Here is a 12,798-nt window from a genome sequence, read left to right as displayed (position 1 = left end):
GGACACTGCTCTCCACATTTTTAGAGAAACTGGACTCAGGAAACCCGGCAAGAAATATGGAGCAACATCAGGGCAGGGAAAAGTTCAAATGTAGCAGCAATCTCCAATGATGATTGCCAGTCCTCAACAGATCCAGGCCATTGGTTCTGAAATACTATGGGATGTCCCAAAGTTGTAGAAAGTGTCATAAAAATTTCATATAAATGTTTGTGGACTGATTCCAGTTCTCCCTATACATTATTTAGTACAGTGTCTGCATCCTATTTTGTTGTTTTGAAATTTCTTAGTAGATCAGTTTGTACTGACAGATCCACTTCAAAGTGACTATAATGGGACCATGATAAGCTGAAAATAACATTAAAACATTCTGAAAAATACCAATTTGGAAGTTGGGAAAACTACTGGAAATCCAAGCACCGCAATGGCACATTGACATCCCGAGATGTTATGCCTTCTGGTGAGTGCTTCTCTAAATGGTACCCCCAAGGGCCCAGACTGATTAATTCAGGTAGGGCTTAACACACAACTTTAATTATATGGTTGAGACATGGAAAAGCAGGGCATTCTAAGAATGCATGGAAATTGGAGAATGGGAGCATCCAAAATCTGACAGGATCCCAATTTCCAGGAGTTGCTGAATTTCCTGCCTATTTCTGGTGAAGACCTTGCCAGAATAAGAAGGCTGTGTGGTTAAAATAGTGAAAATACAGCAGGAATGGGCCAGTACTGTTACAAGCACAGTGAATGTTAAGTGCTAGTGTATTTCTCAATCCCAGAAGGGGAATTTGGAATGCCTGCTCTCAGCTATATTTAGTGATTTGGATAAACGTGAGGAGAGATGTGAAAACCAGTGAAGGAGGCCCCAGGCATTTTGTGTTTGATTTTAAACAAAATAGATGTTAATTAAACAGTAAAACGCACACAAGAACATCAACTCGAAATATACTCAACTGCTATACACAGCGGCCAAAATCTTCTGTCTTCATGCGTGGCTGGGATTTTCTGGTGTTACTGCGTGTGAATGGGGTTTTGGCTGGCACACCATGTGCTACTTTATGACCTCACTTGGGCGAGGCTCATAAAATCCCACGAAAAGTTCCATTCTGCGAGCCTCGCCCACCCCAATTCCGGTGGTAAAATTCCAACCCACATTTTCCATTCTCACTCATTACAGGTCACATCACGGGCGAGGCAGGAGTCCCATTCAGTATCTTTATATTTACCCAGCTCCAAACCCTTCTGTGTTCCTAACCTCAGAGCTAACTCTACCCAAACAACATCCCATCGGTCTTACTGCTACAAGTGAGGTCCAGCGAGAGTTAACACACCAGGCACTTATATCTTTTGGGGTTGCTTCTGACTTAGGACAGAGGCATCTGGCTTCTCAAACAAGCTTTTTCCAGACACAGCTTGTTGGGACTGGACACAACTTTAAAAAAAATTATTCCTTTCCCAGATTTACAAAGCCAATGCACAGAGTGGGTGGAGCAAGCCTTTAATCCACCCCTCCTCGCTTGCTCCAAAAACCAATTCAAATTCAAAACTAAATCCAATTCACAGTGCCCACAAAAGAGACTTACTGAATCCAAGCTGACAAGAACAGGAATTAAACTTGATCTCACACTTGATCTTAGCCAAAAGTCTGAGAAGCGTGTGGACACAACGTCCTGCTGTAGGGGCTGTGGTCTCAAAAACAGCTATCTTGCACAGAATGAACTTGCCTCTGATGTACTGCTTTTCCTTTTGATCTTCCCTTATCTGAACTCACTTTCTAAGAAGTCACTCTTAATTACCTTTGTTACATGAGTTCGCCTCTTAGAATGCAAGTGTCGATTTCGCCCCATTTGAACTGCGAGCCTCTTCACTTGAGCACTTTATTTTGACGCTCTATTTTCCATTGTAACCAACTTGCCACACATAAATATTTGTTTGTAACATTTCTAGCCTTATCAGTACATTAAAACACCAGTTCCACTAACCCGTCTTTACTCCAGTTACCATTTTAAAATAGCTTGGGGGCGATTTTCTTTAAATAATTGGCAAATTTGTGTAAAAACTGGTGTAAATTACACTTTTTTCAGAGGGAGTTTCAAAATGAATCTTCCACACTCTATGCGCTGCCCAGTGAACTAACATCAATCAGTCCAAAAATCAGTGGGCAAGGCCTATTCCCGCTGGAGAGGCCGGCAGCACAGCCCTGAGTGGGCCACTGCGTGCGCCGATGTGTCAGCGCCGAGATTGGTGCATGTGAAGCAGTCCTGCACTGTTGGCCTCCCAATCGCTAGTCAGCCCATTGCCGACCGTGTGACCCCCCCCCCCCTCCACCCCCCGTGGCCTCCCGAACATGCCCACTTGCCTGGACCATCTTCGATACCCCCCCCCCCCCCCCACCCCCCCCACACACCACTCACAGACTGCCTCAATGTCTCCTTGCCCCACACTGGCAGCCCCAATCCTCTGCTCTGGCCCTCCCACTACCCCGATGGCCAACCCTTATCATTGGCCTACCTCCCTCTGTCACTCAGCCTAAATGCAGAATGGCAACAGGACCCCCACCTCCACCCATTGCACCTGCCCCATTCGGCTTCACCCCCCTTGGTATTGCCCCTCCTTGCCGTTGGCACATTGCCCCTTGCACAGTGCCAGGAGGCCCAAGGTGGCAATGCCTAGTGGGCCATGCACCCCCCCCCCCCCCCCCGCAACTCTGGGGGGCCTCAGTTGCGCCCCCTTCACTCCAGCAGGGTCGGGCCACCAGCTCCCTGCAAGTGGGAAGCTATAGTAAACCCCACTGGAGTGGAACGCTCCTAGTTGGAGGACGGGGAAGGGCTAACAGGGACTTCAGTCCTGGGCCCACTAACGATATGTGAAATATATTACAATTCTCATTTAAATAAATTATGCAGCTCTGCGCCGATTTCTGGTATTCAAAGCTGACGGTGCTGGAAATCCGGTGCCCAGGGACACACAGAGGCCATGGCGCCCAGTGGGGAGCCCGTGAAAAGGCCTCCACTAGAGTCTCCAGCCCGCTGTGCTATAAAAGCTTCATTCTTCAAATATACAAGAATCAGAACATGCTCGCAATTACTGAATTCCTAGTGCTTTGATTTTATCATGCTTTCCTAACAGTACATGCTTTGAAGCAGTTTTAACTGCATGCCCTGCAGGGTAGGTTAAAATCACCTTTTAACATGCATCACAAACACATCATGAAAATAGATTAGCTGCGTAACTAGAGATTCTTAACGAGGCAAATCCTTGCAAGGATACAATCCATTTTTTGTTCTTCTGATAAATGCTTGATCACTCCACTATTTTTCTCACCTATCTTAAGTGTTAATTAAACAACAGTCAGATTTTGTTGCAAAGAACTGTGGCCAATAATGGAGGAACTGCAATAACAATCTTTTGATGTTTTGGAAGCAGTCATCCAGCCACCTAACTGATAAAATGCCAGAAAGTTTATTTAATTAGCTGTGGAGTAAACAACTGTAGCAGGAAAGACATCAGCAAACAAAATCCCGATTTACATGCAAGGCACTGTAATGTTCACACCTGCTCAATAACAGTCACCTCCCCACCCAAGAATATTTTTGAAAGATGTTAGGCCAGAATATTGTTGGAAAATAATGGTGAACTAACAGCATTCACCATAATTAATTTGTAATTACTGAGCAATTTCTGATGAAGAAGGTATGTGCCATGAGTTCCAATTCTCCACCAATTGCTGAATGGTTAAGTGTTAGCCTCAACAACACTGCAAAAAAGGTAACCTCTGTCAGCTTCTCCATTGAAATTTCTCCCCATTGAATTTAATTGTGTGCCCCTGCCATGAAATTGTTGGATTAACACTCCTCATGTGAATGAATCTCGCTGCAGCAATTTAGGAGTAGTGATTCATGTCGTGAGGAACCTGTTAATGACGTGACTTATGGTCCTGACATGACATTCAACCTTGGAGACTGAGAAAGGGATCAATGGACTGTTTGGTTCCATTTCAGCAAGTTGTGAACTATTTGTACAAATTTTTAAAACTTTTTTTCTTTCTTGACTGTATTTCTGTGCCAATTTTGCCATTCACAATTTTTGTGCCAATCTTTTGATTTTGATTTGTCACGTATATTGGTATGCAGTGAAAATATTGTTTCTTGCACGCTATGAAGCCAAAACATTCCATTCAAAAAGTACACAGGGAAAAGAGAGAGTGCAGAATGTAGTGTTACAGTCATAGCTAGGGTATAGCGAAAGGTCAGCTTAGTATGTGGTAGGTCCACTCACATATCTGGTGGAAGAAGCTGCTCTTGAATTGCTTAGTGCGTGATCTCAGACTTTACCTTTTTCCCCAATGGAAGAAGGTGGAAGAGTGTGGCCAGAATTTTGCCACCATGCTCACTATGGAAATCAGAGTGGGTGAAGGGCGGACAATGGGAAGGATCGTTGACCATGGGCAGGATTTCATGGTTTCAGGACAAGCAAAGTCATAAAACCCCACCCTGATTGTCCAGGGTGTATGGGATCCTCGATTACACTGGCTGTTTTTCCAAGGCAGCAGGAAGAGTGGAAGGAGTCAATGAATGGGAGGCTGGTTTGCGTGATGGGCTGGACTACAATCACACTCCTACTATTATCAGAATGTTAAGCTCATAAATGCAAAGTTCTTTTAAATACTGAATGTGTATATTTTGAGTGTCAAATATGATGCGCATGGGAGAAAAATGGTGACTTTGGATCAAAGATTCCCAAAGCTTCCTATCACTGGAGATTTTCCTCATGCGATTTTTGGATCTGATGTAGACCGACTGAGAGAAGTTGATTGCTATGATTAGTCAAGAACTCCACTGATATTGTACAAGGCGACGAGAAGGATAAAAGTAGAATTTGGTAAAGCTTTGCATCTGGCAATTTCTTTGTTTGTATGAAAGCAGTTCAATGATGGGCACAGCTCTTGGTTCTATCTTTCATGAGTCATGACTGTTTTCACATTTCACATACCCACCCTGCCACTCACTGACTTCTTAACCAACACAACTGGGTTACAATAGCCTGTTATGCTGCTCGTTTATTTTTATATTGTTCTATCTTTTCTTTCTGTACCTTTCTTCATCCCCATTCTTCCTTTCTCTGTCTTTATTTCTCTTTCTGTATCAACTTTGACTCAAATTTTCCTGCTCCAATGTCTACTGCTTTGCTCTCTTGGTCCATCTCCTTCACTGTCAAAAGATTAAGTTTAAAGTTTATTTATTGGTGTCACAAGTAGAATTACATTAACACTGCAATGAAGTTACATTGAAAATTCCCTAGTCACCACACTCCGGCACCTGCTCGGGAACACTGAGGGAGAATTTAACATGGCCAATGCATCTAATCAGCACTTCTTTCAGACTGTGGGAGGAAACCAGAGCACCTGGAGGAAACCCATACAGACATGGGGAGGACGTGCAGACTGCACACATACTAACTGACTCGAGCCAGGAATCGAACCCGTATACCTGGTGTTGTGAGGCAGCAGTGTTAATCACTGTAATGTTCTTAATGGGCATGCTGTTCTTGGAATCCCACATGTGAAATTGACATGGTGGCATCATTATCACATTCGATGATCCAGCAGCTTGCACTACAAATGCAGAATGATCTGAACAATGATGTAAAAAGACTAATTAATATAGTTGAACCAGAGGTACATCATTGCAGCAATTCCTAGCCCTATGTATGTCAATGTTTTGGAAATGGTAACAATTTAACATAGAACATAGTGGACAGGTAAAACTATTTTGGTGTACTACAATAATGTTACATTTAATATTTTTAAATTTCATATTCATTTTCCATTAAAACAAAGTTCTAAGTGGAACAACAATGTGCAAATAGGACACTGTGGTACAGAAGTTAATCTAAAGAAAAGAAATCCTAAGCCATTATTTGATGCAAATTCTTAGAACAATTTTATTTTGCAATCATCCTAATTTTTAAGTAATTTTACTTCAATGTTTCCACTATTAACATAAACAAATGAAGTATATATTTCTTTAAATTGTCAAGTATTTTGCAACACAAAGAAGACAAAAGAGAATGTTACTTGGACTGGATACTAGAATTTGCACTGTGTATATCTGTCTTCAATATTCATGATATAACTAAATTAAGCGTGATGAATTGTGGATGAAACAGTTTAGCACAGTTGCTTGCTTAACATCTCACTCATTGCATCTTTTCATTTTGTACAACCTTTTGTATGTTTGATACAATTGACTAAGTTTACTTATTAGTGTCACAAGTAGGCTTACATTAACTCTGCAATGAAGTTACTGCAAAAATCCTCTAGTCACCACACTCCGGGGACTGTTCAGGTACACTGAGGGAGAATTTAGCATGGCCTATGCACCTAACCAGTATGTCTTTCGGACTGTGAGAGGAAACCCACTCAGTCGTAAGGAGAATTTGCAAAATTCGCACAGTAATCCAACTGGGAAATTGAACTTGGGTCCCTGGTGCTGAGAGGCAGCAGTGCTAACCACTGTGCCTACCATGTTCTGGTTAAATTGAAATTGTTTAATTTGAACTGCTCATTAACTTGAAAGAAACACCCTGAACAGGTTTATTCACAATTGCTTAAATTTGAACTATTTTATAATTTTACATTTTCATGAGCAAAAATGTGACCTTAATTTAGGTATGCTTAGACTGCACAGATTTTCAACCCTAAGGTACTGTATTAAAAAAAGTCTCACATTGACAAATGCAGAAACTTCACGTTTTAAATTCCAAATTCTTCTTGAACTTCCGACATGAATATTTAATCTCTATTTGACGCGCGGCTATGCACGACCACATTTGGCACTAAAATACTTTCATTGCACTGTTATGATGCAGTGCATTTTCCTTTGCCTCATGGAACATACTCTGAATGTTGCTTTGCTATCTGGCAAATGATCCAATGAGTCAATGTTCAGAAGCTATTTCTCACTTTTGAGTGAGCACTGACCCAAGTATGTTTGAATTCTGTCTGAAAGCACAAGTCTATCAATGTCAAATAAGGGATCTGCATCTGTCACTTTGTTTTCTAATAGTTGTCACTGATGTGCATTTATGCAGTATATCGTGAATATTCTAGACACCACATATTTGAAAAGAGAGCCTTCTGCAAATCATAGCAAATTTTAAGTTCCTTGAAAATCTTTCGCCCATTTCTTTGGTGCCACCTTCCTTGCCTTTTATTTTAAAATCTTAATTGCGAAATACGTCCTGATTCTGCAATGGTTTATTCATCTGAACTGTAGTTCTCTGCCCTCCATCTGGTGTTTCTGGAAAGGGCTATGGTCAACTAAAGTGCGCATATGGAACCTAACCTAATTCCTTGAAGAAAGAATCCGCTGGGCTGGAACATCTTGTTCTATTACATTTAAGTCAAAAATATTAAGTAAATATTAACCACAGCTGAACATAAATATTAGGAAATAAATATGAAATCTGATTATAAAGTCAGAATTCCTAACCTAAAATTCAAGCACATAGAATGTTACAACCGCTTTCTTGCTCCTGTTAAAAATGACGAGTCTTTAACATAAAATATTTAATTCTATGACCTTGTTTTTATGACTTGCGACTATTTCAATATGGCAAATTAAGAAACGAAAGGAGATAGAGTAAAATTAACAGTTGTCAAAGGCAATTTTTTTTTCTTTAAAAACACAAGTCTTGAGCATATTTTGACAGTAATATCACAACTTGGTAGAACATGGGTTGATGGCTAATGTTCTGAAACCAATGTACTTCACTTAAGATCTCAATGGACTGCAATGCATTAAGAGGAACAGCAAATTGAATGCACATAGCCAGGACTACAAAATAACTATAAATTAATAATTATCAAAGAAATGGTAAATGCTCATGAAAATGGCATGAACAATCTCCACCCACTCTCCCCCCACAAACTTGCATTTATAAAATGCCTTTCACAAACTAAGGCCATCCCAAAACATTTCATAGCTACTTAAGCATTTTGAAGTGTAGTAGCGGTTACAATGCAAGAAAATGGGAAGCTAATTTAAGTACAGCAGAGTACCCCAAATGCCAGAGTATACAAGCTACCTGTAATGGGCCCGCCTTTAACTTTGTTCAGTGAATTGGTTTTAAACGGATTAAAATTGGCCCTGTACTGTTTTAGCAATATGGAAATAATAGTTGAGAGCTGACTACTGGCAGGACCTGGTGTTGTGAGACTTCTCACTGACAGGACACCAGAACGGCACCTCCACTCTTCTTCAAATTATAACATGGGATCTTACATAGGACTGCAAATGGTTGCTCAGTTTAACATTCTAGTCAATAGCCGACTCCTTCAGCAGTGCAACACTCCCATTGTACTGCATTGAAGGGTCAGCTAAGAATATATGTACAAGTGTGTGGAGTGTAGTTTAAACAGATGACCTCTCTGACTCAGAGGTAAGAATATATTATTGAGCCATAGTTGACCTTTAAAGCCTCCAAGGATCTCAGTATTGCAGCATTTTAAAATACAAAGTACCACACTACTTTTTTTTGTTTATTCAGGGATTACACCAAATAATTGTTGTTTTGTCATTCTCAGTCTTTCCATTTTATCAGATGTATCTCAGAGGATTACAGATTGTGCTTATATCGTCTAAGTTGACTGCAATTTGGTCACTTGTGAGTTATACAAATGAGAAATGGTTCATCTCAAGTCACAGAGACAGTCAATATTTAGTGTACTTGCAGCATGTCTTTCTACAAGTGTAATTATTTTAAAACATTTGTTATGGACCAGCAAACCTAATGAGACAATCTTATGGATCACAATAATGTCAGTAAATGTAGAACTATAAATTTTCTCTCCTTATTGTTGAGGTCACTTTGTTGAGATCTATAACATTTACTAGAACAATTTCTCAAAAATGTTTTAAATCTTTGCATGGTGTAAATAAATCCTTATTTTTTCATGAAACTGACAGACCTAAACCTATAGCTGATTTTATATATATTCAAAACATGCATGAAAATGTTTCTACTGCTTACCCTTGTGTTGTTTGCAAGGCTTCGAAAGTAGTTTCAAGTTATTTTTAAAATCACAGGAACGGAACTGACTTTCAGTGAGTGGGTGAAGTCATTCAGGCTCTGTGATTATGAAATAATCTTCTTCACAGTTGCCAATCTGAATGGATATTGGTAACGTTGGGTGCATTTTGGAGACTGCAATGGGCAGTCCGGAACAAAATGGCTAAAACGTTAGAGAGAAAAATATGTAGGTGCTATGGTGGTTAGCACTGCTACCTCACAGCGCCCAGGACTCAGGTTCAATTCAGGCCCCAGGTGACTGTCTGTGTGCGGTTCACAGATTCTCCCCGTGTCTGCGTGGGTTTTGTCCGGGTGCTCCAATTTCCTCCCACAGTCCAAAGATGTGCTGGCTAGGTGGATTGGCCATGCTAAATTGCCACTTAGTGCCACTTAGATGGATAGGTTAGGGGGATTATCAGGGTAAATACATGGGGTTATGGGGACGGGGGCTGGGTGGGATTATTGTCGGTGCTGGCTCAATGAATCGAATGGCTTCCTTCTGCACCGTAGAGATTTTATGATTTGAGGAGTGTGGAAGAAATCAATGCTAAAAAGGAAGGGTGGAATGGCATATTCAAGCACTGAAATCCCAGGAGATGAAGAAGTTAGTACGATGAGCTGAAGCACCAAAATGTGCGATGTGGCCCACTGCACTTTCAAGCACCCCCACGACTAGTGTGAAAAGGTGATGCAGTGTGCTGAAGCTCTGGAAACAGGGTGATGCCCTAACTTGAAGCTCTTGAATACAAAGGGCAAATAGGGGCTGTGCTGTACGCTAAAGCAACTAGAGCTGAAGTGAAAGACTGTGTAGTGTGGAAGGATGCTGCTGTGAAGCTTTCAAACCTAATGTTAGAGGGGTGACAAGAGTCTGTTAAAAGCCTCGAATGGATAATAAATGTACTTTCATGGTTCTCGTTCTGGAATAGCCTCTGTCAATAACAGCCAGCCTCCAATAGGAGGCACCACCAGCATTGAATTACATTTTCTTCATCTTCCATACATAATCCTATTTCTTCTTGTAATCAGGGCACTGTAGACTTTTTTCCAGTGGGGTGCTTTAAGGCAGCGCTCGGCATCTGTAAACTGCAGCTGCACTAATTGAATTCTACTTTATACCTGATGAGGGAGTACACACCGCTCAATGTTAAACGCATTTGATGAATAATTTGCAAACACAAAAGGGCTCACAAGCAAAAATAATTGTAGCCGAGCAATTCCCCATTGAAGAGTTTGAAATTAGTTTAAATCTGCGGTTTAGATGGAACAAAAAAAAGAATTAAAGCACAATTTTACTTTACAGCTAATTTGCATGAGTAATGAGACTAATTTGCCTTTATTAAATAAGTGTTTGAATTTTGGCTGCCGATCAACAGATGTGCTGAAACACACATCAGACTTCTGCACGATAAATTATATCCCACACCTACAAGACTGTCAGCGGAACACATTAATCAGACTGGGGAAAGCCTCCCTCTTGCTATTAGGGATTCTCACACATCGCAACTTATTTGGTGCCCGAGACAAACGGCAACAATTCATATCTTTAGTAACCTGCAGGTAAACATTGCTGGAAGTCTCCCCAGCACCTGTGTAAAAAAGATGGTGGTTTAAAATGATTGGGGATAAGCCAGGACAAAGATTAACCAATAAGTAATTAATGCTTTTGTCAGAGGTAAGGAATTTAGTCACCAAATTGGATTCTGCCTTTTTCTTAAAAAAAGAAACGTACTTTCTTACAACATGCCACAGGAAATGCAGATCAGGACGGCGTTATGTTCCTTGTGCACAATGCAGTTACTACATAACAGCCTGTCTCCCTGTTTTTAAAGGCAGGGATCAGAGTATCCAACTGGTGGACACCGACTTTCACCTCCAGTCGGAGATATAAAAATGAAGACACACTGAAAGTAAAAGATAAGGGAGAATTGTGTTTGAAGAGCAGGGTGTATGGTTAGTGATGCAATCAAAGGAACTGGGGGCTGGGGAAAAGTAGAAATAGCCCCCACCACTGAAATATAGAAAGCAGCAACAGAAATACAAAGAGCAGAAAACACAAACTGGAAAAATGGTTAGAATTGGAGAGAAGGCGGAAAATGTTTGCACAGGTTGGGATTGGGATAGTAACAATTGAAACAAATCTGGTTAGAATACAAATCCACTTACACAAAAACTCCGAAGAGGAACACTCTCATGCCGACCTCAAGAACCAGATTCCACATGCTCTTTTTCTGACCTTCCTTAGGAGACAACTGCATGGTCGAAGTGGCGATTGATGTCTTTCTTTAAAAAATATCTATAAATAACTGGGCGAGATCTCCCCCAGAATAAAGAAGGAAGGAGTTTGCCGGTGGAGACTGAATGCTGGTTACTTTCCCCGAGGGTGACAGAGCTCCCCACTTGTCTCTGGGCTCGGGTAAGAGTGGGTGCCCCCCGGGCTCCGAAGACTCTCGCCAAGCCGCCTCAGCGAGTGGAGCATCGCAAGCACCGGATTCCTGCACCGTCCTCCGCCTTCGGCGAACTCATCCCCGCAACGCTGCCGTACGCGGCCGATCAGGTGAGTGCACGGAGGAGGGGCGAAAGAAAAGTACTTGTGGCTGGCGTGGAGCCGGCAGCTCCAGGTGAAGCCTGGTCCGGCTCTCACTCTGACCCTTCCTGCAGCACGCACTGGCACCGGGCTGCTCCTGGCAACTGGCACATGCCAGGAAACTGCGGCTCCGCTCACTGGAAGGGGTTGGCAGGGAAGTATCCCGGGTTAATATATGCCTAGCTTCCCTCTTTCAGCACCTCAACATTGGGCAATTCACCCACAAACTGATGCTATAAACTACCTGCCTTTCTCATTCATCCCTTCCCTCATCTCAATTCTGGATGTGATTATTTTAAACCCCCAGGGGTTACTCCTGTGAATGTCTTCTGCAAAATTTCTGGACATCGAACTTGCATCTTGTCCTGATAGTTTGTGGTTATGACTGCAGTACAGAAGTGTTGGGAGAAGTTCAGGCATTGTCACATTTATAGCCATTCGCTTCTTTCCCCCCACATCGGTTAAATACCCACTCTTGATACATCACGCTGTGGGAAACTTGGTAAGTGTTTGAAAACATTTTAAGACAAGCGGGAGCTTCCATCAGGGCGAGCAGACGCTAGGGAGCACTAGGGGCTGCCGATGGGGTGAAACAGTAATGCCTACATTGACTGCATGTGGGGACTGGACTGTGGGGTTTACTGCTGCCTTGGTTGGCATCAATTACAATTAATTGATGCCCACATAAGTTTAATAGCAAGATCATTTACAACGACCAGTTAATGAAGAATCAAGTATCCAGTGTAAATCTAATTATTTATCTCAAGTTACATATCCTGAACGTTTGCACAGTACTTTGTGGATATAAACCACTTTATGTGCAAGTCAGGTTTTAATGTATAGAATCTGAATGAAGTTATTGCATTTGAAATCTTTTAAAATGTCTTTAGGAATATACAATTGATGAGAATAGCCCCCCCAAACCCTACTAATGCACGAAGATAATTGATACACCAGTGCAGTGAACTGTCTCTCCACTGGAATACTTGCTGTATTTTATATAACAAACCAACTCTTCATTATTGATAAATTATTCTCAATTTACACATAGAGTCATAGAGTAGAATATTCCTATTCAGCCTGTCACAGGAATCGTAGTGGAGAGATGGGGTGGGGGAACCATGCAAATGTTCATTGACCTCGGG

General features: G+C 41.6%; 1 protein-coding gene across 3 annotated transcripts in view; it reads right to left on the bottom strand.

Moving 5' to 3' along the window:
- The window catches only part of plpp4 (phospholipid phosphatase 4), a 262,282-nt gene extending 250,622 nt beyond the window's left edge, over positions 1-11,660 (bottom strand). For all 3 annotated transcript variants that reach the window (XM_080205293.1, XM_080205295.1, XM_080205296.1), the window contains exon 1: positions 11,233-11,660. In XM_080205293.1, the coding sequence (XP_080061419.1) occupies positions 11,233-11,324 (92 nt within the window). In that variant the 5' untranslated portion in view covers positions 11,325-11,660. The remainder of the gene's footprint in view (positions 1-11,232) is intronic.
- Between the last annotated feature and the right edge of the window lie 1,138 nt (positions 11,661-12,798).

The sequence above is a fragment of the Carcharhinus amblyrhynchos genome, chromosome 17, assembly GCF_965287045.1.
Source record: "Carcharhinus amblyrhynchos chromosome 17, sCarAmb.v2.hapA, whole genome shotgun sequence".
NCBI lineage: Eukaryota > Metazoa > Chordata > Chondrichthyes > Carcharhiniformes > Carcharhinidae > Carcharhinus > Carcharhinus amblyrhynchos.
Note: the sequence above shows the minus strand (reverse complement) of the source record. Positions and strands in the feature narration are given on the sequence as shown.